The sequence below is a fragment of the Zalophus californianus genome, chromosome 2 (assembly GCF_009762305.2).
Source record: "Zalophus californianus isolate mZalCal1 chromosome 2, mZalCal1.pri.v2, whole genome shotgun sequence".
Lineage (NCBI taxonomy): Eukaryota > Metazoa > Chordata > Mammalia > Carnivora > Otariidae > Zalophus > Zalophus californianus.
This window is the reverse complement of record NC_045596.1, coordinates 61,012,017-61,039,762: the sequence shown is the minus strand read 5'-3', so window position 1 is coordinate 61,039,762 and position 27,746 is coordinate 61,012,017. Positions and strand designations below refer to the sequence as shown.

General features: G+C 38.4%; 1 protein-coding gene across 12 annotated transcripts in view; it reads left to right on the top strand.

Annotated features, from left to right (window-relative positions):
- Positions 1-26,365, top strand: part of CCDC158 (coiled-coil domain containing 158) — a 98,517-nt gene extending 72,152 nt beyond the window's left edge. For 9 of the 12 annotated variants that reach the window (XM_027600194.1, XM_027600196.1, XM_027600205.1 and 6 more), the window contains 6 exons: positions 13,238-13,398; positions 15,881-15,940; positions 19,638-19,705; positions 21,325-21,483; positions 23,224-23,323; positions 26,116-26,343. In XM_027600194.1, the coding sequence (XP_027455995.1) occupies positions 13,238-13,398; positions 15,881-15,940; positions 19,638-19,705; positions 21,325-21,483; positions 23,224-23,323; positions 26,116-26,236 (669 nt within the window). In that variant the 3' untranslated portion in view covers positions 26,237-26,343. Of the gene's footprint in view, positions 1-13,237; positions 13,399-15,880; positions 15,941-19,637; positions 19,706-21,324; positions 21,484-23,133; positions 23,163-23,215; positions 23,324-26,115 lie in introns of those variants that run through there. The other 3 variants (XM_027600200.1, XM_027600202.2, XM_027600203.2) reach the window with 3 other exon arrangements.
- The last annotated feature ends 1,381 nt before the right edge of the window (positions 26,366-27,746 follow it).

The window sequence follows — 27,746 nt, the reverse complement described above, 5'->3', positions numbered from 1 at the left end:
CTTCTGATTGGGGCATTCAGCCCATTTACATTCAGGGTAACTATTGAAAGATATGAATTTAGTGCCACTGTATTGCCTGTAAGTGACTGTTACTGTATATTTTCTCTAGTTCTTTCTGGTCTATGTTACTTTTAGGCTCTCTCTTTGCTTAGAGGACCCCTTTCAATATTTCTTGTAGGGCTAGTTTGGTGTTTGCAAATTCTTTTAGCTTTTGTTTGTCCTGGAAGCTTTTTATCTGTCCTTCTATTTTCAATGACAGGCTAGCTGGATATAGCATTCTTGGCTTCATGTTTTTCTCGTTTAGTGCTCTGAATATATCATGCCAGTCCTTTCTGGCCTTCCAGGTCTCTGTGGATAGGTCTGCTGCCAATCTAATGTTTCTACCATTGTAGGTTACAGACCTCTTGTCCCGAGCTGCTTTCAGGATTTTCTCTTTGTCTCTGAGACTCGTAAGTTTTACTATTAGATGTCAGGGTGTTGACCTATTTTTATTGATTTTGAGGTGGGTTCTCTGTGCCTCCTGGATTTTGATGCCTGTTTCCTTCCCCACATTAGGGAAGTTCTCTGCTATAATTTGCTCCAATATACCTTCTGCCCCTCTCTCTCTTTCTTCTTCTTCTGGGATCCCAATTATTCTAATATTGTTTCATCTTATGGTATCACTTATCTCTCGAATTCTGCCCTCGTGATCCAGTAGCTGTTTATCTCTCTTTTTCTCAGCTTCTTTATTCTCCATAATTTAGTCTTCTATATCACTAATTCTCTTTTCTGCCTCATTTATCCTAGCAGTTAGAGCCTCCATTTTTTATTGCACCTCATTAATAGCCTTTTTGATTTCGACTTGGTTAGATTTTAGTTCTTTTATTTCTCCAGAAAGGGTTTCTCTAGTATCTTCCATGCTTTTTGCAAACCCAGCTAGTATCTTTATAATCGTCATTCTGAACTCTAGTTCCAAAATCTTACTAATGTCAGTATTGATTAGGTCTCTGGCAGTCGGTACTGCCCCTTGTTCTTTTTTTTTTTTTTTGAGGTGAGTTTTTCCATCTTGTCATTTTGTCCAGAGGGGAATAGATGAATGAGAGAACAAAATGCTAACAGGGTAACAACGACCCCCGAAAAATATACACTAAACAAATCAGAAGAGACCCGAAACCAGGGGGAAAAGAAAGGGAAAGAAAGAAAAGAAAAAAAAGAAAGGAATATGATCAGGCTGGTGAAAAGATCAGTGCCACACACTAGATTTTGGGCATATTTTGGTCTGTTAGAAGAAACTGCCTCCCAAAATTTTAAAGAAAGAAAAACTTATATATGTAAAAAAAAAAGGGTAAATACGATGAAGGGATGGAATGTATTGAAATGTATGAAAAGAAGAAAATTATAAAAGGTTTTATAAAAGGAATTGATAAGTTGGTTGAAAAAAGAAGAGAAATTAAAAAAAAAACAAAAAGGGAGAGAATGTGATCAGGCAGGAGACTAGAACAAAGCCATACACTAGAGATTTAGGGTATATTTTGGTTTGTTAGAAGAAATTGTATCCCAAAATTTTAAAGAGAGAGTAACTTATATACATACAAAAAATAAGGCTAACTATAATGAAGGGATAGAACATGACTCTAAAAATGAAAAATGAAAAATAAAAAAGATTTTTAAAAATGGGATTGATAAGATGTTGGTTGAAAAAGGGAAAAAGAAAAATTCAAAAAAATAGAAAAAGAAAAAAAGAAAATTAAAAAAATTAACTTTGAAAGACTAAAGAATCAGGGGGAAAACCATGAATTCTATGTGCCGTATTCCTCTAGTGCTGGAGTTCTGCCGTTCTCATTGATCGCTAAACTTGGTCTTGGCTTGCTGTTCTTGCTGATCTTCTGGGGGAGGGGCCTGTTGCCGTGGTTCCCAAATGTCTTTGCCAGAGGCAGAATTGCCCCGCCCCTGCCGGTCTGGGCTAAGTAATCTGCTCGGGTTTGCTCTCCGGAGCTTTTGTTCCCTGCAAGCTTTCCAAACAGCTTTGGAGGACGAGAGTGAAAATGGCGGCCTTCCAATCTCCACCCTGGAGGAGCCGAGAACTCGGGGCCCCAGTCCTCAGTGCGCCCCCAGAGAAAAGCAGTCAATCACTCCCATCTCCCCAGTCTCTGGCCGCACTCAGTGCTCCCCCGGCCTGTGACCGAGTCTTTCTATCTCTGGCGCCCAACCCCGTGTGGAGTCTCCAAACCCAGCACATCCCTGCGGTGTGCTCCTGCGCCGCTCCTTCCAGGGGAGGAAGGAGAGTCTCCCCGGATCTGCCACTTGTTGGGTCCCTGCTGGAGGGGCAGTGGCCCGACTGCATCGCGGATCGCGGTTTATGGCAACCCCGAGCTGAGAGCTCACTCCTCTGCTCGCCAGCTTCCCCGCTCCAATACCTGGGAACTCTGCCGCACTCAGGCGCCCCCTGTCATTCTGTGACCCCGAGGGTCCTGAGACCACACTGTCCCGCGAGGGTTCTACCCCCCGCTTAGCCACTAGAGCGACGTCCCTCAGCAGAGCCGACCTCTAAAAGTTCCGATTTTGTGCTCCAAGGCTCTATCACTTGCCGGTAGCGGCCGTCGGAGGCCCCCTCCCCCGCCGTCTATCCTCCCAAATATCGCCTCGGATTCACTTCTCTGCACACACATCCTACCTTCCAGAAAGTGGTCGCTTTTCTGTTCAGAGAGTTGTTGCTATTCTTTTCTTCGATCTCCTGTTGATTTCGTAGGTGTTCAGAATGGTTTGATCTCTATTCAGAATGGTTTGATCTCTATTCCTGACACCAGATGAAATCCAGGTCTCCTACTCCTCTGCCATCTTGCTCCTCCCTCTCTCCTTGCAGTTTTATCAGTTTTTGCCTCACATATTTTGATGCCCTGTTGCTAAGTGCATACACATTAAGGATTGTTATATCTTCTTGGAGAATTGATTCCTTTATCATTATGTAATGCCCCTCTTTTCTTTGCTGTGAAGTTTGCTCTGTCTGAAATTAATGTTAGCTACTCCAGCTTTCTTATTATTAGTATTAGCATAATATTCTTTCTCCATCTCCTTACTTTAATCTCTATGTGTCTTTATATTTAAAGTAGGTTTCTTGTAGACAACATATAGTCTGTCTTGTTTTTTGTTGCATCCTGACATCTCTCTTTTAATTGGTATATTTGGAGCATCAATACTTAAATTCATTATTCATATGGCTAGATTAATAATATCATGTTTGTTACTGTTTTCCTCTCATTGCTTTTGTTTTTATTCCTATTTTTGTCTTTTACTCTTTTTCTGTCTTTTGTGGTTTTAATTGAGGAATTAAATGTATGTTCTCTCCTTTCTTAGCATATAAATTATATTTTCTTTTTTCCTTTTTTAAGTGGTTGTCCTAGAGTTTGCAGTATGCATTTACAACTAATCCAAGTCCACTTTGAAATGACCCTATACCATGTCATGGGTAGTACAAGGGCCGTATAATAACAAAATAATCCTATTTCCTCCTTCTTGTCCCTTGTATCATTGTGGTCATTCATTTCACTTATCCCTAAGCATGTATATATACACATATATTTTGTGTATATTATTATTATACTATGTATACATAATTGGATGCAGTATTCCTATTATTATTTGAACAAACTGTTAGAGCAATTAAAATAAATTTCTTTATTATCCTCTGCCTTGTTTCTCAAATTCCGCGTATCAGTGAGATCATATGATAATTGTTTTTCTCTGATTGACTTATCTCGTTTAGCATAATACCCTCTAGGAAAGGAAGGGAAAAATGAAACAAGATGAAACTGGAGAGGGAGACAAACAGTAAGAGACTCTTAATCTAAGGAAACACACTGAGGGTTGCTGGAGTGGAGGAGGGTGGGAAGGATGGGGTGGCTGAGTGATGGACATTGGGGAAGGTATGTGCTATGGTGAGCACTGTGAATTGTGTAAGACTGATGAATCACAGACCTGTACCCCTGAAACCCCTGTACCCCTGAAAAAAACAATACATTATATGTTATAAAAATAAATAAATAGAACCATTTAACCCTGCACATTTAAAAAAAAATAAAGTTCTTTATTTTACCTTCCTTTATTCCTTCGCTAAGGATCTTCCTTTCTTTGTGTAAATCTGAGTTTCTGACCTATATCATTTTCTTCCCCTCTGAAGAACTTCTTTTTACATTTCTTGCAAGGCAGGTCTACTGATAACAAATTCCCTCAATTTTTGTTTGTCTAAGAGTCTTATTTCTCCCTCATTTCTGAAGGGTAATTTTGCAGAGTATAGTTCTAGATTGGTGGGGGTTTTATCTCAATATTTTAAATATTTCACTCGAATCTCTTCTTGCTTGTGTGGTTTCTGAAGAGAAATCTGATGTAATACTCATCCTTGCTACTCTGTTTTTTCCCTCTGGCTTCTTTAAAAACTTTTTGTCCTTGATTTTCTGCAGTTTGAATATGATATGCCTATGGGAAGATTTTTTTAGTGTCTGTATTGTTTGATGTTTCATAATGTTCCTGGATATGTGTCTTGGTTCTGTCATTAATCTTGGAAAATTCTTGGCCATTGTTATGTCTGTCTCTCTTTTATTTCTTTCTCTCTCTCTTTTCCTTATGGTACCCCCATTATGGGTATGTTACATCTCTTACAGTGGTCCCACGGGTCTTAAACATTCTCGTCCATCTTCTTCATTTCTTTTTCTCTTTGCATTTCAGTTTTAGAAGTTTCCATTAACATTTCTTCAAGCTGGGGCACCTGGGTGGCTCAGTCGCTTGAGCGTCCAACTCTTGGTTTCTTGGTTTCAGCTCTGGTTATGATCTCATGGTTGTGGGATTGAGCCCCATGTTGGGCTCTGTGCTCAGTGAAGAGTCTGTTGCAGATTCTTTCTACCTCTCCCTTACCCTCTGCCCCTCCTTGCTCACCTGCTCTCTTGTGCACTCTCTCTCACTCTCTCTCGCTCTCTTTCTCACTCTCTCTAAAATGAACAAATAAAAACCTTAAAAAAGAAAAACACATTTCTTCAAGCTCACTGATTACTTTCTTGGCCATGTCCAGTCTATTGATAAGCCTATCAAAGGCCTTCTTCATTTCTTTATAATTTTTTTCTAGAATTTCCTTTTCATTCTGCCTTAGAATTTCAGTTTTTTTGCTTACATTATCTGTTTTTGCATGTTGTCCACTTTTTCCATTAGAACCCTTAGATATTCATTATAATGAAATTCCTAGTCTAATAATTCCAAAATCTCTGCCATACCTGAGTCTGGTTCTGATGCTGGCTCTGTCTCTTCAACTGCATTTTTTTGTCCTTTTAGTATGAGTTTAATTTTTTGTTGAAAGCTGAACATGATGTACTGGGTAAAAAGAACTGAGATAAATAGAACTTTAGTGTGAGGGTTTTGTGTTTATTTGGCTAGGGGTTAGACTATGTGTGCTGCTGCTGTAGCTATCGGTGTCAAAGGCTAAAATGTCCTCTGATGTCCTTGTTTTCTCTCCCCTCTTGTCTTTGGGTTTCCCTAGAGACTTCTTTAAATAAGGTCTTTGACATACATTTTTTTCTGTTGTAATCTCATTATTCTACAGAAGCTTTATTGATGTCATGTGTCATAAAGGTATGGGGAGAGGGGAAGCATTCTATATAGTCCTGTGATTAGGTCTCAGTCTTTGAGTGAGCCTGTGCCACTGGGCTGAGGCCCTCCCAAGTTCTCAGTATTGTTACCCCCCACCCCACCCCACCACCTTTAGGTGAGACAGGAAGGAGCTGAGTTGGGTATTTCCCTTCCCACTTGGTCAGATTCTGGTATGGACCCAAGGTGTTAGGGGCTCTGGTTTAATAGTGTCCCTTGAGGGCTGGATTTGTTAAGAACAGAATGTTCTGAACATATTTCAAAATACTTTTCCCCTATTCTGCCAGAAACACGGGGGATTTTTTCTCCGCCCTTCACCTTAAGAACCCGTTGGGCTCCTGGAAGTAAAACTCACGGAAGTATGTGGCCCCAACCTGGAGTTTTTAACTCTTATGTTTGTCCACACTGAGCCTCCAGCAGTTCATCAATTAAAATTTTTCTCCCCATTACTGGCTTAAATGAAGGGTTTCTGCTCCTGGACTTCTGCTCCAGTAAGCTGTGATTCTACCATTGACCTCACTTCTCAGATGAACTTAAGAAGAGTTGTTGATCATTAGTTTGTTCAACTCTTTTCGTGTTGTGAGGACAGAGGCAACAACTAACAAGCTCCTCACATACTGCATCGGACTGTTAGGACTTCTCTAGAAGATAGTTATCAGAAGTCCTAAAAATGCCCTTGGATTCAGTAAGATCATTTCTATAAACTGGTCTTCAGAAAATAATCAGGGGCGCCTGGGTGGCTCAGTTGGTTAAGTGACTGCCTTCGGCTCAGGTCATGATCCTGGAGTCCTGGGATCGAGTCCCACATCGGGCTCCCTGCTCAGCAGGGAGTCTGCTTCTCCCTCTGACCCTCTTCCCTCTCGTGCTCTCTATCTTTCATTCTCTCTCTCTCAAATAAAAAAATAAAATCTTTTAAAAAAAAAGAAAATAATCAGAGATAGGTACAAAGGTAAATACATGAAGATATTCACTGAACATTATTTATAATAGCAAAAATTGGAAATAATGCAACTGACAATAGGGCATTGATTTAAAAATTATGAAACATCAATGTAGCCATTAACAGTTATGGTTTTAACTAATGTTTAGAGGGGAAAACGTTCATGGTATATCAAATGACTAAAAATCCAGTGAAAAAGTAGTGTATACATATATAGATGGCCTGTCTCTCAGTTTTGCCTGAGGCCCCAAAGCCAGGAATAAGACATAGACATCCTAGAGCAAGGTACTAGACCACTTATGCAGCACCAGCTAAGATTGTGAAACCAGTTTTACTACTTTTAGCTGGTCAGTTCAAGGCTTTATAAGGAAGGCCAAGAGTTGACGAGGCCTACAGAGGAGTGTTTAGAAGAGACTTGCCAGTATGGTATGGTCCCCCTACTCTCCCACACCTCAAGCAGAGATGGAGGAGCTTCAGAGAATACTCTTCCAGGGCTGGGCAAGTGTCCCCTGGGGTTTGATTTCGAGTCTTTTTAAGAAAAATTCATAGTCAAGTGCCTCTCTCTAACCGGCAAAGTAGACTGCCTTGGTGGCATATGGCACTTCGCCTGTGGAGGGCAAAGATAAGGCATGTGCTTTCTATGTCCCAATTATAGGCCCTAGAGGGAGGGCCATTTTTAAAATGGACCTTAACGTGATCTTCATCAAGGTATAAACTGCTGGGAGACCAGGGCTGGGCAGGGCTCATAAGCCAGCTCACCTGCTAGTGAAGTCCCCAGACAGCACCCCAGGGACCACTCAAATGGGACCTCACCTCCCTCCTCTGCTTTCCTCACCTTCTTTTTGTCCCCAACCCTGGAGGGGCCCAAAGCAGCAGCTAACAAATGTGGCTAGAGTAAGGCAAAAAAGGAAAAAGACTTACTCCTCTTCACTGAAGTCTTCCAAGCCTGAAACAGTCCTCTCCACTCATTCTGTAATTTTATACATTGCAAAAAGACAAGAGAGAAACACCTCAAAATGTTAAAGTGTAAGCAGGGTTTATCTTCTGGCACACAGGATTTTTTTTAAATTTTTAAATGAAAATTTAATACCTATATAATCAGAACAAAACATGTATATATATTCAGAAAATATAAGTGGTTTTTTTTTTTTAAGATTTTATTTATTTATTTGAGAGAGAGAGAGAATGAGAGATAGAGAGCACGAGAGGGAAGAGGGTCAGAGGGAGAAGCAGACTCCCCGCTGAGCAGGGAGCCCGATGCAGGACTCGATCCCGGGACTCCAGGATCATGACCTGAGCCGAAGGCAGTCGCTTAACCAACTGAGCCACCCAGGCGCCCTATAAGTGGTTTTTTATAATAACCCTTCAAGAATTAATTTGTTGTCTATAAAATATATATATTAAGCTATTAATTCCTCAGAAATATGTTCTTGCATCGTATAATCTCATTTGAGGCCTTGTCCTCTAGAAGAAATCTTTTATAATTTGCCAAGTTGGGAATTTAAAATTGTATTATTTTTCATCAAAATGGTTGATGTCTTGATTAAAAAATAATTATTGATTTAATACTGACAATAGGCCATTTGCTTTACATACATTATTTCTAATCCTCACACTAATCCAGCAAGATAGATTGTATTGTCCCCATTTTTAAAATGAAGAATAGTGCACTTTAGAGAGGTAAAGTTGCCCAGGGTCCCACAGCTAGTACACAGAGGATCCAGGATTAGTACTCAGGTCTGTTTGTGCCATGCTGTTCAGAGTTCCCAGATAATTTATATGTCCTTTCTCTGTGCTCTTCTGTGTTTGTATGAAAGAAAACTTTTGGTTCACACACTGCACTTTTACAGAATTGGTCCATAGAATTGAATTAATCATAATCCTTGGTTGTATGACACACTCTTGTGGTTGATCCCTACATGGCTTTATTTATTTGACTGTTTAAAATAACGATGAACACAATTGAACACATTGCCCAGCCCAAGAATTAGCTTACCAGGGTGCTCCTCCCCATTCCACCCCCAAGAAGTAACCATTCTCCTATAATTTTGATACAGTAGTAATATATAAATAAATCTTCAATGTAAAAGTAGCTAAATACATGTAGAGATTTTTAATATAAATGAACTCATACCATACATATTGGTTTACAACTTGCTTTTTTTATACTTCATATTTCTTGGAGGTTTTTCTCCACAAGATACCCCTAAGGAACCAAATTCTCTAAAGTTTATTGATAAATGAGGACAGTGTCTGCTTTGGTTCCACAGCCTCTAGGGGATCTTTGCCACAGCCTTCAGATTCCTTGGTTTGAGCTAAATGTATGTAATATCTGGAGGTAGTTCCGACACCTCCGCATGTAGCAAAATCCTTTACATATTGCAGGACTTATGTATGCACACCGCCCAACCCCCCCGCCCCCCCCCACAGCTGGACAAATATCATTGTTAAATGGTTAGCATTTGTTATAATTGTGTCAAGTTCCCCTTTCCTTTAGTTAAAAGTAACAGTGTAACAATGTTGTTTGCATAGAAAAGTAATTATACTTTTTAAATAATAGACATACTTTATTTGAACACACAGTTATAACAAAGAAATATTTTCTTTAAGTGGTAGTTATAAAATTTACTGAGATGTAACTTTCAGACTCTTCACTTTTACCCCAATTTATTAGCTATTTATTTTGCTTATTGCATAAGTATTTAATTTTCTGGGATTTTAATTTGAGCCTCTAGAATCCTGTTTTATCCTGTGCCTAATATTTCTTTCCATGGCTCACTTATACTAACCTTACTGGGAAGACTCAAGAGAGAAAGAATTATCTTCTTCCAGGCTTATAGTAGGTTCAATTCCGGAGCCACCATATTACCTTTTTTTGAATGTCAATGTTGAAGGTATTAGTGTAAAACCACGAAGGTAAATGCTTTCCTCCCTATATGGGTTCCAGAAAAAAACGTAAGCTATTGAACATGCCCCCCCCCCCCCCACTGACAAGAAGCTGTTCAAAAAACTATTTGAAAACAAAAAGGAGATAAGTTTCTGACTGTGACCATGTAACTTTCCCCCGGCAACTTGAAAGAATGATAATATCTCTACTTATATCAAGGGGAGCATAGTTAGCTAGAATGCACAACTAACCCTGATAACTTCTTAGTAGTGGCTCTACCCGGGTACTAACATGCTGCACTATAAGTTATAGTACCTTTCTGGTGATTCTAGATCAGCAAATACAGAGCGTATAAAATATGTTTCTATAAATTTCTATACTAAGGGGAGACTGAAGGGGGAAACAGACTTTCTTGGTACTTACTGTGCACACATTAGTAATCTTGTTTTTTATACTATCCTTGTAAAGTAAGAGGTATTTTCCTCCTTTTTACAGATAAGGAAATGGAGATTAAAGTAAGCATTCCTCTTGTTACGAAATTATCTGTTCATCATGCATTTCCCTCCTGTAATGATCTGTATGGTCTCCACAGGCAGGGACCAGATATATTTGTCACTTTACTTCAGTTTCTAATGGAGTGTCTGGCACATAGTAGGTGTCCTGCAAAGTTTCTTGAAGTGTGAAAGGTAACTTGCTCAGGATCCCATGATGAAAGAGTGGTGGTGCAGAAGCTTGTGACCTTTTCCACTGGTACAGTGGTACCACCTGCCTCTCCCCTCCTGGAGGGTTTAGGGAATGGGCCTGGCATTGGTGTTCTTACCTCTTTAGTGGTTTTAAAGATTCCCAAGGTGCATTTGACTTATAAATCAATCCTTGTTTAAGGCTTCTGAGTTTAGGATAATTGCCCTCATGTGATTTGTGAGTTACTTTCAGTAATAACCAGACTGAATTACATCGAGGCCAGTTGCTCAGCTATATTATTTAATCTTTCTCCATATTCTGTAATTTTGTGATCTTAAATTTGGATACTTCATAGCATGCCGATCACATTTCCTAATGAATTTATCCAGTGAGAATCAGTCATTGTACCACAGTGGGAAGATCATGGGCTCTCAAGTCAGACAAATGATCATCTTTATTCCAGTTTGCCATTTACCCCTTTTGACCAAATTATTTAACCTCTCTGTGCCTTGGTTTTCTCATTTCTAAAATGGAAGCCATTATTTCTACCTTATTGGCTGGTTTGAAAATTAAAGTTCAGATGAGATAATATGTAGAGAGCCTGATGCATGGCAAGCACAAATAAATGGTGCTTCTGTTTATTCAGAATGATGAGCCAAGTCTATGAAGAGGAAGTTTAGTTAGAATAAATGTCGTCTAGAACTTGGTACTAAATACACAAAAATACAAAGTGCAGCAAATGGGAGATGTGGCTTATCAATAAGGGCCTACAGAGCCTCAGTTGACTGCCTGCTCAGTCTGAGTCAGCAGTATTGTGTGGCAGCCGAAAAAGGTTTTAAAAGATAGCATCCAGATCCAAGAGGGGGACAGTTCTCCACACTGCTCTGGTCAGACTCTCCCTGAACTTTGTGTTTTGATGTTTAGGCAGGGAGAATCACTGATTAAGCAGTCTGTCAAAAGAGACACTACCAGAGTGGTGAGAAATGGTGAGCCCATGCCACGTGAAAAGAGTAGATGGCTTGAGGAGATTTAGCCTGCAGTGTGTGTTACAAAGTGGAGGTAAGGGAGTGGAGGGTGAAGGGATAAAATAAGTATCTGTTCCTAAAGGGTTATGTTCCACTTGTTCCCTATGACTCTAGAAGGTAAAAGATGACCAGGGATGTAAGTTTTATGGAGGAGATTCAGTTTAATAAGGCTTTCTCTCAAAAGATTAAAGGTGTATAAAAATTAAACTGCCTTCCTTGGTTTTTGGTGATCATGCAAAGGCCAGATAAGTCTATTGCTAGGGTGCCATAGAGGAAATTCATCATCACTTCTGTTTGGAGATTGGACTAGAACCAAATGATCTTCAAGAACCCTCCAACCTTGATATTTTTGTGATTTCATACCCAAGCCAAGTGTACCTTATTTGTAAAGGAGTATAAAAAGAGTGATAATCAAACCAAGTCCTTGCCTCTATAAAGCAGCTTACATTTTAATTGGAGGAGAAACACACATTTCAACGGTTCTTAAAAGTATTAGGATGAAGTCATAATATGAGAATGTCATAGGGCTGATTATAATTATTTGCTAAGTGAATGTTGGAATTCAATGCTTTTCAACCTTTTTTTATTATTTCAAATTTTTATTTAAATTCTAGTTAGTTAACATGCAGTGTAATCTCAGTTTCAGGAGTAGAATTTAGTGATTCATCACTTACCTATAACACCCAGTGCTCATCACAAGTGGCCTCTTTAATACTCATCACCCATCTAGCCCATTCCCCACCCACCTCCCTCCAGCAAGCCCCCATTTGTTCTCTCTTGTTCTCTATCATTAAGAGTCTCTTGTCGTTGGGGCACCTGGGTGGCTCAGTCATTAAGTGGCTGCCTTCGGCTCAGGTCATGATCCCAGGGTCCTGGGATTGAGCCCTGCATTGAGCCCCGCATCGGGCTCCCTGCTCTGTGGGAAACCTGCTTCTCCCTCTCCCACTCCCTCTACTTGTGTTCCCTCTCTCGCTGTGTCTCTCTCTGTCAAATAAATAAAATCTTAAAAAAAATAAAAATAAATTTAAAAAAATGAAGTCTATTAAAAATTGTTCATGTCTTTATGTATTTTAAATTAATGGAGCCAAACTTAATAATTAAATGGAGTCTAACTTATGAAACTCTGAACTCTTGGCAATTTCCATCAATAAACTGGAAAGACCATACTTAACCACACATTCAGTCAGAACTCTTGACATCTTCAGCTGACTGTTATCTGTGGTTTGTCCACAGGGTTAGGAAGGGAAGGGGGATGTGAGGATTATATCAATAACATCAACACTTGTTTGGAATAGACCCTAGAAAAGCAAAACCAATGTTCATTCAACAACCAATGTATATGGCGGGTTTAACTCTACATTGGGACAGACACCTTCAGCTAAAATAGCTTGGTGATGATTGATGACTTTCTAGCCATGAGTGTCCTCCAACTAAGACCACCTGCTCACCAGAGCAACTGCTAACTATCAGTTGGTTTCCCCTTTTGAGGTGCCTATTGGGAACATCTGTAATTTTTATTATAAATATTCATAAGGGAATACTTATATATCTGAAAAGCATTTAAAATTATTCTCAAATACCAACTAACCCAGTTTGAAAATATTGAGGGTCTCTTTCCTCATAAGTAAAATGGGGGAGTAAATTAATTCATCTCTAAAGAGTTCCTTACTTCTAAAGTTCTGTAGCTTTATAAAATTCAGCCCTTAAAAAGTACTGGAATTATTTTGCCTGGACATAGTTGTAAATATTTAATGACATAGTACACTATTCCTACTCCATTGTTAAAATTTTTTTAAAAATGATTTAAAAATAGATGTGTATGGTTTGATCCTATGTGTGTATCCTCTAATTTATAAATATGGATATATAAAGAAGTATACACACATTTATAAATTAGATACAGCACTGTGTTCATTATTGATTGGTTGTTATTGATTATCCCTGAGTAATAAGATTATAGGTGATTTTTGTTTTTTCTTCTTTCTCCTTCATAATTTCTATTTACCAGCTGAATTAATTTTACAATAGGAAATAGCATACAAATCTAAAAAAAAAAAACTAAGGTGTTTGTTTTGTAAATTGTTTTAAATACAGCACTCTATGAAACCTAACACATTGAAGGAAGATCCGACAAGGGACCTGAAACAGCTTCTCCAAGAGTTGAGAAGTGTGATCAACGAGGAACCAGCTGTGCCCCTGGGCAAGCCCGAAGAGGAAGGGAGAACACCATCCCTGGGGGTCTCCTACGTAGCTGTGTAAGCCTGGGTGTACTGCAGGATGGGAGAGCTTCTCTCAGCGTGGTTCCCTGTGGGAGGGGGAGGTTTAACTAACTTCGGAGACGATCTGACCTTACCAGGGAAAACAATATGAAAGTGAAGGAACTAAGCAAAAGTCAAACAACTTGGTATCAAGAGCAAATAATACAGTTATTCTGTTCAGAAAGAAGTCGTGGCAAGGTGTTACCCAAAGTTACATTCATAATTTATAGGTCCCGACAGATTTTACATCCATAATCTTTTTTTTGATTATCATAATAACTGTTTGAAACAAGACAGGGCAGGATTTATTTAGCCCATCTTAAAAATGAGAAAAACATAAGTTTCGAAAGGCTGACTTGCCTGCAGCCACACAGTTCAATGGTGGAGCTAAACTAGAACCGTGAGAATTACATGACTCTCCAGATATAATCTAGTAGGAGAGTCCTTGGTTCTGTAGGTATTCATGCCAATGACATATACCAAATTAATAAAAGATCACACCCAAAAAAGATTCAACAAGTTCACCAGCCCTTCCCTGTATATACCTGCAGAAATCAATGAGATTCTCATATTCTTCTCAAATACTGTTTTAAAATTTTATTGTGTTTTATTATTAAATTCACAAAACATTTTAATACAGTACACACTGTATTTTTAGTATTATAATTCTAATTATATATTAGTTGTTAGTATTACAACAACCTGTTGTAATGTTCATTTTCTGGTTATATGACAAATATCTAAAAGTAATACTCTCTGAAATAATACCTATATATAAACAATCTCTAGTTTTTAAGATGTTCAATTAGTATATGTTAACCTGAAGTGGCTAAATATTAGCTGAATATATTTAATGTTTATTAATAATATTATTAATAGTAATAGCAAAATAGTAAGCGCAGCCCAGTTACATAGCATAACATTGCATTGTCTGAATCACATGTTGGAAACATTCCATTGGCCACCCCAGTGAGGAATGCATATATGTGCAAAGCACTTTCGTTTTTATGGGAACTCTATAATAGGCCTTCTAAGCCAGGACAGCGCTGATTATTAAGCTCATTTGACAGATGAGTAAATTTAGGCATAGATTGATTTGTCGTCTCCTATGAAGCAAAGAGGCAAAGCCAAAAGTAAAAGTTAGCGCTGGCTCCCAGCACTAATCATTCCACAAAGATTACTATGACTTCTCTGGTCAGGTGATTTCCATCACTTTAGCCACTAATCGTGGGCTTAAATTATATTGGACTGTATTGAACATGAACATATTTGGTCCCTGCCTTTAAAGAATGTATGTTAATTTGCTATAATCCTACAAATGACCTTGTCACCAAAGTCTAAATTCGGCCTAAAGATTTTAAGGGTCTATGAAAGCATTTCTGAGTTGATGAATTCCAGGGGCAGCCTTCTGCAAAATTTGCTTGGAGGCCTAAAATCTACTGTTGTGCTTTAAAGAGCAATGGATTATTCTAAAAATACATGGAATCTGGAAATTGTTCTTTGTATAAGTAACTGAGAGTTATATTTATCTATATAGAGATGATAGAGTAAGAGGTTGCATTACTGAATCAAGCCTGAGATTAGAGAGATGCCTTAGGTAAGAAGAATCTGAGATTCTGATCTAATTAATTGTCCAAGAATTTTTTGTGTTTCCAGGTAATTTGGGAAGTCTAGACAGTTTACATAGGAATCAATGGGCATTTGGGCATTGAAGGAAAGCTGTTACATTAACTAAAACTAAACTGGATTTCAGTGTAATGTATTTTCTAGAAATCAACAGGAATCTTTTTGGCTTATTTTAAATTTTGCTGCTGTTTACCCATAGGAAGATTTTTACATGGTAGGCCATACAAAAATGGAAGACTTTTTCTACATTTCACACTCATTTATAATGGCTTACCTAACTTTTGAGAGGAAGGTAGTCCAGAAGGAAAGTCTAACACCCTCAATACAGGATTATAAGAACCCCACAGAGAACAATCCTATTTCCCTCAGTAACTGAAGAGCTAAGTTTTTAAATGAAGTCCTAAAAAGAGCATAAAGAAATGAAATCCATAACCCCTCAACAGAAACAACCTCTTTTATTTTTAGCCAAGAAGGAAAAGCTAATATTAATCTGTTATCCATGTAAGACCCAGAGGGCATTGCTCTCAGGCCTTCATCAGCTCCTCACTGTCTGCTGTGTTAGTGACCTGGTCTCTCAGTCTGAAGTTGAGGGAGCTCCCTAACTTGTCACCAGCCCGCTTTACTCCCATAGTGTGCTCTAACCAAAACAGACTACTCCTCGTTCCCAAAAGGAGTCAATTCCTTTTGTCTTCAGGCTATTCTTCACATTGTTTCTCCACCTGGAAAAGCCAGTGCCCCAGTCTCGCTCTGAATCAGTGCTGGTGTAAAGCAGTGTTCAGAGGAACAGGCACTTTTATCATTAAGTAAAAATAACACTGTGTACTCTTTGTTTCTCCCACCCTTCTGCCAACAGAAGCAACAACTCATTAAGGGACTCCACTGAAGGTAGTAAATCCAGTGATACTCTCAGCAGGTAAGAAATGATCTTACCAGTCCCTGACTGCATGAGTCCCCATTTCTACTCTTTACTCACTAATTCAGTAGATGGTTAGCTGCCCATTACATGCTGCACTCCACGCTAGGTCTGTAGAATGTAACAGTGGGCAAGACAGACATGGGCTTACAGTTTTAACATGTTTATTGACTGACTGCCTGGAAAAAAAAACTTACTTTTATCTTTTCTATTTTTACCACCTAAAAAAAAAAATAGAGATATCAGAGCCTTTCTTATATCCTAAGACTATGAAAATGAATTCTCTTTAAATCCTGTTAGGTGGAGGCTAATTCATTGCTGTATATTCAGCACCAGAGTAGTCATTCAGTAAACATTTGTTTAGTGAATGAATTAAGATAGTATTATAAATATTTTCTTACTGTCTCCACTGCTTGATCAATATATACAATGAACTTGAATCTTTCTAAAATATATCTTTCTTTTAAATGAGTTTTGATTTTCTTCTCACGTAGGTATGTGACACTATATAGAACCTATTAATATCTATAGCTATTTACTGCATATTTTTATTTTTACATTTTCTGGATGCTTTGGACTTATTTAGTCTATCTAACTTAATCTTTGACTTAGGCATTATTATGTCCATATATGGGTTAGAAATGAAGACTCAGATTGCTTAAGCAACTTGCCAGAGTCATACAGCTTGTAAACAGTGAAGGCAGATTTGAACTCAGGTCTTGCTGGCCCCTGAGCTCAGGTGTGTGACCACGTCTGTGTACCTAGACCGAGCTCCCTGGGAAAGAGCCCAGTCCTAGGCGTGGAGCACAGAGGGGCTACTCCCCTAAGATATGTAATGCTCTGCTCTAGTTTTCCTATGACCAGAAAAACCTGTTTCTTTCAGCCATGATGTGTTTGTGAAGAGAGAGATTGGGGAGGAAAAGCTGGACCTGTCCCCTTCCTGTGTTCAAATGGGAAGAAGAGGCTTTCTTTCTTTCTTTCTTTCTTTCTTTCTTTCTTTCTTTCTTTCTTTCTTTCTTTCTTTCTTTCTTTCTTTCTTTCTTTCTTTCTAAGATTTTATTTATTTGAGAGAGAGCACGCACGTATGGGAGCGGGGTGGAGGGGGGGGAGGGAGAGAGAATCTGAAGCAGACTCCCCGCTGATAGTGTAGCCTGAGGTGGAGTCGATCTCATGACCCTGAGATCATGACCTGAGCCCAAACCAAGAGTCAGATGCTTCACTGACTGAGCTGCCCAGGCACCCCGGGAAGAAGAGGTTTTCAGATATTTTATAGAAGCTCTGAAAAGTGTGAATCATACTAGAAAATTAAAGAAGCATTTGAATGCTCTCTACTGTGGCAAATTGGCCATTTTTAAAACTCACACGTAAAAGAATGAGAAAGAATACCACAGTTGCTGTTTTACTACAACATTTCACTGTCATTGCGGCATCTTTGCTTTACTCAATATCTTATGGCAATGTTTCTTCATTTAGAAACTTCTGCAACCTTTTAAGTTAAATCAGTATAGTCCGTATACCTGGAACGGAATAAAAAATTAAAGACATGAACACTTCTGTACGTGGATTTGTGCTTGAATTACTCTGAGAGCCACATCTCTCAGAAGTTTTATAGAGAATTGACTTTTCTTATTTTATGTTATTATAACAGTGAGCAACATTATGCCCTAAGGGAGGTTTCCAATAAAGGCTTCAAAACATCTAGCTCCCTTTTACACATCTCTAGATGGATATTTCAGGAGCTGAAACATACTGACCTGAAGATCATAATGACCAAGACGAAACAAAGGCCATCATTCCACAAAACCATCCCCCCATCTCATCTTCTGTTTCTGTAAATGGCACCCTGATTTCCAGGGCACCTCTGCTTAAACTCTTAACATTATCTTTGGTTCTTCTTTCTCCTTTGTCTCGTTTCTCTAGTCACTAAATCTTATTAATTTTGACTCTAAAGCAGGTCTCAAATCCATTTTCTTCTTTGTACATCCTCTCGAACTGCCTGTATTAATTCCCTATGGTTACTGTAACAAAATTAGTGGCTTAAAACAACACAAATCACATTTCCAAGGAGGCGCAAAGTCCTCAGTCAGTTCCGTTGGGACAAGTAATGATGTTGGGAGGGCCACACTCCCTCCAGAAGCTCTTGGGGTGAATCCATTTCTTACCTTTTTCCAGCTTCTAGAGCGTCATTCCTTGCACTCTGGCTCATGGCTTCTCCCGTCATCTTCAGATAGCAGCATAGCATAGCATCTTCAAATCTCTCTGTCTGCTGAGATTGCCACATTGTCTTCTCACTTCCGAATGAAATCTCCTTCCTCCCCTTATAGATGCTTGGGCTAACCTCCTGGATAACCCAGAATAATCTCCCCATCTCAAGACCCTTGATTTCATCAGATATGCAAAGTCTCTGTAACACTCGTAGGTTCTGGGTATTCAGAAGCAGATACACACGGCAGCCATGCGTCAGCCTACCACACTGCTTAGGCCTCACTCCCTTTCTTACTAGGCTCTTGTGGTGGCCTTGACAGTGTTTATTGTGGATGTTTTGAAATCTCCAGTCTCTTGCACATTCCAGTCACTTCTGTACATCATTTTCAAATTGATCTGCCTAAAAGCACACCTCAGCCTATGTCCATTTCCCAGCCCCAAAACCTTCAAAGGCACCCCACTGCCTACTGCAGCAGGAACAAACTGCCCTGAGAATTAAGGCTATGCATAATATAGCCACGGCCTTCCTTTCCACAGCTTTTCTCCTAATACAGCTATCCTTAAACTTTTTGGTCTCAGGCCTCCTTTGTAGTCACAAATATTGAAGATTCCTAAGAACTTTTGTTTGTGTAGGTCATTTCTATTGCTATTCTAAATATTGGAAAATAAGTTTTTATATTAAGCATTTTAAAAATTTAAAACATTGTGATACACATTTAGAAATAACTAAGTTTATTACATGTTAACATAATGGTTCTTTATTATAAAAAATAATTTTTCCAAACAAAAAATTGTTGGGAAGGCATTGTTTTACAATTTAACGTGTGGCTTAATAAAAGACAGCTGGATTCTCATATCTGCATCTGCATGTAATCTGTTGTGACATCAGATATCGTGGAGCCTCTGGGAAACTCCACTGTATATTTGTGAGGGACTGAACATTAAAAAGCAGATAATATCTTAGTAGTATTATAATGAAAACAGTGTTGACATCACAAACCCCCTCCAAGGGAACCATTACCATCCTATTCTTACACCATTACCCAGACCACAGGGAACAATGTGGTTGATTTCAACTTGTTGATTTAAGTAAGTCTGATAGTTTTGTAAAGTGATGCTACTGTTGCCAAGAGAGGTTCCTTTTTTGTCTTTTCTTTTTCTTTTTAAATAAGTTACTAGGATTGTGTCTCTTAGAATCCATGAGAGAAATATTTGGGTTTTATAGCTATTATTACAAAAAATGAATCTTCTAACCAATATTATTACATTTCTATTCTGCAAAATGTTCATGGGTACTGAAGGCATAAAGATAATGTAACTTTGGATCTCCCTCTTAGGGTATTTTAGGATTTCTGCAATTTAGGATCATAACTGCCATCTTTAGTTTATATTTTAAGTTATCACTTTTATGTGTGTTAGCTTGCTTCTTCCATAAATCTTAACACTGTGTTTGTGGAATGGAATGTTTGCATGACCATCCTTATGCTTCCAGAGAGCCCGTCACATTACACACAGGAGAACTGGAAGATCCATCTAGTTGCTTTACATTCCCATCCACAGGTGAGTATTCACTGAAAGTACAGAAATTGCACCTGTCTAAAATTCCAGTGGCTCCTCATTTTCATGAGAGTAGAAGGCAGGTATTACAGTAGCCTGTAAGTCCCCATTAACTCTTCAGGCTCACTTCCTCCCCCCCCCCCAAATCATCTGCTTCATCCTCCCTTGAATTGTTCCTTGAACATTCCAGGCAGCTTCTATACTAAGGCTTTTACGCCACTGTTCCTTGCATGTTGCTAATCTCTCAGCTCCGTTAAAGCCATTGATTAGGTGTCACTTACTCAGTGAGACTACTCTTACCACCTTCTGTAAAAATTGTAACTCTGCCGTACTCCCAGTCACCCTGTTTCTTTTTTTAAATCACACTTAGTATTTTTTTAATATGTAAATTGCTAATTTATGTTGTTCATAAACATGACTGTGTCACCTCCTGCTAGACAAAAGCTGCACGAGGGCAAATGTCTTTAATTGTTTGGTTTCCTGATATATCCCAGGGACATAGCAAGTGCTCAGTAAATATTTATTGAATGGATGAAAAGAGAAGAAAGAATGGAGACAGATGGTTCTTTTCATAATTTCCAAAGACATATAATCCTGTCTGTAAAATAGGAAGATCAAGGAAGAAAATGGAAGATACCAGAATCTGTTGAAAAACAAAATGGCATAACAGACTAGAAATGGAAAAGAATAATAAAATCATTGCAGGGGAAAGCCCTGGAGAAAATATAAATAGGATAGGCATGACTGAAATCACATAAACTTGATGGACTTCCTAGAGAAAATTACACAAAAAGAAAGATGAAAAATAATTACAGAGAGTATATTAGATTTGAAAGGTATAATTGGTCTTCCTATAGAAGAGAATAAAATGAATGGGGGAAAGAATGAAACTAAAAATGATAGTTATTCAACAGAAGTTTAGCTATAAATCTGGACAATAATAACGTAAATAGGGAAAAATGAGGTGTGAAGTAAAAGAGATGGTTTCTTGTTTTTAATGGAAGATTATCAATCTATATCTAAAATCAAAACAATAATTTTAAATAAAATAAAAGCAAATTCTTAATTTTTAAATAATCTTTAACCTGAGAGAAATCTTTACAAACTAATATTTTGAAGAAAAAGAGAATTTATTTGAAGTTAATGCTTTTTACTTCACTTACATGTTTCTACTGTGGTTTTAATAATTACAAGAGAATACAACATATATCCTTGCCTTATTAGATTAAATGAGTGCTTTTACTTTTTTGCCTGCGTTGGGAGTACTTTAGAGCATGTTAATTCCATTCACTATCCTTTCAAATTACATACAATTGTTGTCACATATGTATTTTAATTATAAAGGTGAATACCACAGTGGATAATTTGCATTGTTTTTATAGTTAATATCCATTTAGATATGCCCACGTATTTATACTTTACTTTCTACCTGGTATCATGTTACTCTTATGCCTTGAATTTTTCCTTCAATGGAAGTCTGCTGGTGATATATTCTCTCAGTTCCTGTTTTTCTGCAGGAAATGTTTGGGAACATTTTCTCATGAAAGTTTGACTTTTTAAGAGGTGCAATATACTATTTTTAGTTAATTCTGTCCTTTACTTTTGTTCTTGCCAAATTTTAGCAAGTCCATCTGTGAAAAATTCAGCTTCTCGTTCATTCCATTCTTCTCCTAAGAAGTCTCCAGTTCACTCACTCCTAACTAGTTCGGTTGAAGATTCAGTGGGTTCCACATCACAATATAGATCCACCAAACCTGTTCATTCACCTGATCCTGTTAAAGGTAAGAATGATTTGGTATCACTGATGAGATTAATTGATTTCCTGCTCTGGTGAATTGAAAGTTCTTTTCCATAATCAGAATTAATAAGATTTTACATGGTGTTCTTATGTGCAAGCTCTAACTGATGCTGTGTAACTTGAGTCTTATTTAAATAAAATAGCTATTGTGCATGCACACGTGCACACACACACACACACACACACTCACACACTCTCTCCTTAATAAATATGCAGAAATATTATATGTGAATATTTTCTCTTTCTTTCTCTGACATGAGTAATTAACTTCCCCCCCCTATTTTACTATAAGGTTTTGGGTCTTTTGTTTTAAATGCTGTGACTTATCTTATTTACATTCTTTAAAACCATGGCTCTCTTCAGTCTCTGCCTTTGTAAGTACAAGTATCAATCATATAAACTTGTCAAAATGTTCTCATTTTTAAATTTTTAAGTTCATTTGTTATTTGCTCAGACAGATGAGAAAAATGGTTTGATTTAGATTTAAGTGGACATTAGATATATGTATGTATATGTTGAATTGAATGTGAAATGTTTTTCCATCTATGAAAGCAGTGCAGGCAACCCCAGTGCTCTCAGGCAGCGTCCCCTTTGACAAGGGATAAACTAGGCAAATTGTTGCATCACTAGTCAGTCAGCTTTTAGTCTTTAGGAATTCTCTGCCTCACACATTTCTAGATTCCCCCCAAAATATGAAAATCACAACCTAATCACAGATTTTAATACATTTTCTTTTTTACCATCTTTTTTCTGCATTTTGTCCTCCTTCGTCTCTTACGTTTCTAAGTTATCCTTTAGTATTTTTAAAAACTTTAGAGCAGCAAATTCTTTAACTATTAGAGCAGTGACTTGTGGGAGTAGAACAATACTTCTGGTCACCTCATTATTAATTTGTGATTACATAATAGCATGGCATTTTTTTCTATTGTCAGATACTCATCAAACACCATATATTATTTATGTGAAAACTATCTCTCTCAGGAACTGTTTTTCATCCTCTTGAACTAGAATAATTCTTAGATGATTGCCTTTAATACTAATATCTGCACAGAAAAGGGGTTTGTTTTTTTTTATAGGAAAATGAGCCACCAAAAAATATTTTCAAGATTATACAGCAAGTCAGGGACTAAGATCGAAATTAAAACTTCAAGATGACCAATCAATCTCTTTAGAGATTGGCAAAACTGAGCACACTTATTAGAGTTTAGCTGGCATGCTTCTAGCCCCCGTCACCTGCCACTGCGACGTTCATTCTAGGCTCACTGCGGCCATGTCAGCGTCCGCACCCTCTCCCCCACCATATAACACTGTCCTCACTCAGGACACAGCCACCAACACAGGCACTTGGTCTCATGCACATTCAAAACTGTTGCCAGTGTCAGTATTAAATCCTGCTCTTCCAAACCCTAAGTTAACGGAGCTACTCAGGTTTGGTATGAAGAGCTGTCATTTATAATGCAGAACATATCATTAAATTTAAAGTATTCCTCTCACTCATCCCATTTAATGCTACGTAGTTAAATAATAATAAATCAGATTGGTTTGAAACAATCAAATAAACTAGTATTGCAATATTTAGTGAAAACATTTTTTTATTTTTAAATAGTGTTTTAAAGTTTCCATTATTTTAAAGGAAAGGTTGCTTAACCTGTAATTGGAAGATTTCTAAAATACCGACAGACTTTTAATATCACATCTAAGCAATTTTCTAATAGCTTCACAGTCTCAGCCAATAGAAACAACAGGAAAAACATGCAGGAAGCTTCAGAACAGACTGGAAAGCTTGCAAACTCTGGTAGAAGATTTACAGATGAAGAACCAAGGTACTGTGTACATTTCAGAGAGATCTTCCTTGCTCAAAAGAATACCCACCTTCCCTTCAGGTTAATCCTCCTATCTATAGAGCCGCTGAAGAGGATATGGAATAAGCAATTCAGAAACCTTAGTCAAAATATGAAGGTCTTAGCCATGACTAATCCCTGAATTAATTATTATTAAGTAAGTACAACCCTGGGCAGGTCACCTAAGCCCCACTCTACTCTGTCATCTAATAGGGACAAGAACACTGCTGACCAACCCTCAGTAGCACACGTTTCAAGCAGTTTTTCACATGAGACTTTCCCACACACTGTCTTTCTTGTCCCTGTGAGGTCTGTACCAAGCATTTGTATGACAGTAGTCAGGATAAGATTGCAGTTGATACCTAGAAGACAAAATAACCTTATTTCACCTTACACAGGATTTAAATTAGCATAGGCTAGAAGAGACTGTGCCACCCAGTGAATCACTAAATAAAAAAGAGAAACTACTTTTAAATGTACTAAAGCTATTGGATTGAGAAACTATAGTACTCTGCAGATGGGAGGCAACTTTTGGGGCATAAGTTCTAAGTGGGTGTTCCCATGGATGTGGGAGGGCTATCATGTTTTATGCTTTTCTGGTATAAATTCATGAATCCAGGAGCCTTTGTCAGAGAGAAATAATTTTGGAGTATACTTGTTATTCTTAGTCCATCTTCCCATCTTTAGGGAATATAAGTTGCTAGATGAAGGATAATAAATATTTTTCTAAGAACAATTCCTTCTCAAGTAAATTTAACCTTAGTAATAATAACAGAAATAACAGCTGCTATTAGTATTTATTGAGCACTTACCAGCTATGTGCCAGGCGCTGTACTCTGTGCTTGACTTACATTTTCTTTATGTGAGCCACACAACAACACAGGGAGGTGGGTACTAATATCAGGTCATTTGAAAAGGAGGAAACTGAAGATCACATCACAATCAGTAAGTTCAAAGTCACACAATGTGTAGTAGAGCTGGACTTGATCTCTGCAATTGCTGATTCCAAAGCCCACTTTTTTTTTTTTAATATGTTAAGGCTATACCAAATTGTTATTAGGGAAAACTCCAAATCCCTTCTGATAATCCCAGATCCCTATGGATATACATCAAGAAAAACATTCGATTTTAAGTTTATTGTGATTTTTTTAACAGATGCATTATCTTATTGGCCCCGTTTTTATTCACATTTTGACTTCATTTCTGAGTATATATCTGAGTATACACTCAGTATAATAATATAATAACCTAAGTGGGAGACATGTTGTATCTGTTTAAAAAATAAAGAGACCTTTTTATTTGATGCATTGTCTGGATGGAATGTCTCTTGGAAATTATGAAACAGATATTCTGGAGAGAATTTTGGTAGCATTTATCAAAATTTAAATTGCACATATGTTTTGACCCAGCAATTCCACTTACAGCAATTAATTCAAGAGAAGATTGTACAAAGGGCGCCTGGGTGGCTCAGTCGTTAAGCCTCTGCCTTCAGCTCAGGTCATGATCCCAGGGTCCTGGGATCGAGCCCCATATTGGGCTCCCTGCTTGGCGGGAAGCCTGCTTCTCCCTTTCCCACTCCCCCTGCTTGTGTTCTCTCTCTTGCTGTGTCTCTCTCTGTCAAATAAATAAAATCTTTAAAAAAAAAAAGAAGATTGTACAAACACATAAAAGCCTGTTTACAAATGGCATTGTTTATGAAAATTAAGAAAGCAACTTTTTTATTTAAATCTAATTAGCCAACATATAGTACTTTATTAGTTTCTGGTGTAGTATGCAACAATCCATCAGTTGCATGTAACACCCAGTGCTCATTCTATCACGTGCCCCTCTTAATGCCCATCACCCAGTTACCCCATCCCCCCCCCCGCCTCCCCAGCTTGTTTCCTAGAGTTAAGAGTCTCTCATGGTTTGTCTCCCTCTCTGATTTCTTCCCATTTAGCTTTCCCTCCCTTGCCCTATGATCCTCTGCACTGAGAAAGCAGCTTTTTCTACTGAAGTGTAGTTGACAATGTTACATTAGTTTCGGGTGTACAACATAGAGATTCAACTTCTCTGTACTTTATGCTGTGCTCACCACAAGTGTGGCCTCCCCCCTGTCACCCACCACACAACACGATTACTATACCACTGACAATACCATTCCCTGTGCTGTACCTGTCATCCCCATGACTGATTCATTCCAGAGAAGCACGAGAAATCCACTTTTTAAAATTTTATTTACTAACATGTTGGTACATCCATATAATGGAATACTGTGCAGTCGTAACAAAACATGAGCTGAACTGGAAAAATGTTGACTTTTTTTAGGTGAATAAAGCAAGCTACAGAACAGCTCATACCACATATTTCCATTTGTGTAAAGCAAAATGTGTGTGTGTGCGCGTGCGTGCGTGCGTGCACACGAATATATTCACCAAACTGTTTTCCGTGATGGCCTCTGAGGGGGCTTCCGCAGATTGGGGGAGCAGAGACAAATACTGACCTTCACCTTCGTCTCTCTTTGTGCCCTTCTGAGGGGTTCAAATTATTTACAGTTAGTATGTCTTACTTCTATAATAATTATGTTCATTTAAAACAACTGAAAGAGTAAAGATTTACCCTTAGCTATTTAATATCAGTCTTTTCAAAAATATGCTACTTTGAAATGTTTAAGAACTTCCTGAGTCAGAACGTATCTATTCTATAGTAGCAAGCTGACCTTTTAAGAAGCACTTATAGAATTTAAAGCCAGAGCAGATGTTGCTAATCTAACTTTATTTTATCAACATTTTCAGCAATGTCTTCAATGATCAGAAATCAAGAAAAGAGGATACAGAAAGTGAAAGACCAGGAAAAAATGTTACTAAAATGATACATTGCTTGCCTCTTCTTTACAGAGGGATGAGGCCCAGTTAATTGTGGTGGTGCTTATAGTTAGTGCCCTGTGTACTTTTTTCCTTTTTATGTGAAAATTTAATAAAAGATACCCTGTCCTATAAACTCTATTTTGAAATAAACTATTCTTGAATGCTCTCACAGTAAAACTTTAAACCGTTCTAGCTAGATGTGAAAGAAATGCATATCTTATAAGGTATTAATTGGTGCTAAGACTAGTGTGCTGGAATAATTATATGTTTTTTATTATCTTTACTGGTGCTTAAGCAATACTCTTTTCTGCTTTAAAAAACAAAAACAAAAACTTCACATGCAAGTAAAATTTGTGGTATAATGCCCAGAACAAAAGGACAAACTCCAACGTACTAACAGGGATTCCTTTTGTGACCCTGAACTCACTGTTCCATCTTTATCAATGAATGTCATCAGATAACAGAACATTGGGGCCCCTAATTAAAACTTTTGGAAAGGTTTCTCTATTACAGGTTAATAACTACAAAGAAAGAAAGGAAAAAAAATGTGTTCTTCAGCCTGTGGGTAACTTCTAGATTGAATGGATAAAGTCTGCCTTGATTAGATTTTCTTAGATTAGGGGGTTTTTGTATGTGGAGTGTTTTCTAACACCAATAACCAATTCTCTGTGGACACCAGCTAGGTGTCCTAGGAGTCGATTAAATTCTAACACTAACTACCTGGTGTTATTATCAGAGTTTCCAGGTTTAAGGGTTCAGTCCCACAAGACTGCCCCCACTTCAGATGCAATTGCATATTCTGGGCTACCCATACTTCTAACTGACCAACTATGAATTGGAGTTCCCCCCAACCCCTCCTCAGTGTCACTAATTTGCTCGAACAGATCACAGAACTCAGGAAAGTGCTTTACTTACTATTACCCATTTATTTTCAAAGAAACAGCTCAGGAACAGCCACATGTAAGAGATGCACAGGGCAAAGTAGGACATTGTGGTACATGAAGCTTTCATGCCTCTCAGGGCACATCACCCTCCCAGGACCTAGATGTGTTTGCCAACCTGGAAGCTCATCCAATCTTCTTCTGTAGAGCTTAATCTGCTGCCCCCCACTCCCCTTCTGAGATCGGTGGATGGGGCTAAAAGTTCTAACCCTCTAATCTGTCTTTCTGGTCTTCGTGCCGGAGACAACAGGACAATGTGGCAGGACAGCTGTCCAGAAAAGTCCATACTCCTGTTGCACAGTACAGATGCCCCTGTTGCATGGCTGCCCTGCTCGAGGCTCTCTCCCAGCCCTGCCTCCCCCACGCCTCCTGACCGGTCCTCACTAAAGACCTGCAGATGGAGCCATGTGTGGCACTTTCTGGCCAGAATAGTAAGCGTTTGTGTCCTTCCTCACGTAATTTCCTCTTCCGTGAGCCGGGTACGGTAGACAGTGAGGTCCTGGGGGTGGCAGAGCCCCAGGACAGAAGCAGCCTGGGAGACAGTCTGCAAGGAGAGCCGCCCTTGTGCCAGAAACAGCCACTGCGGGTATTTAGTGAGCATGGAACAGGCTTCTGGTG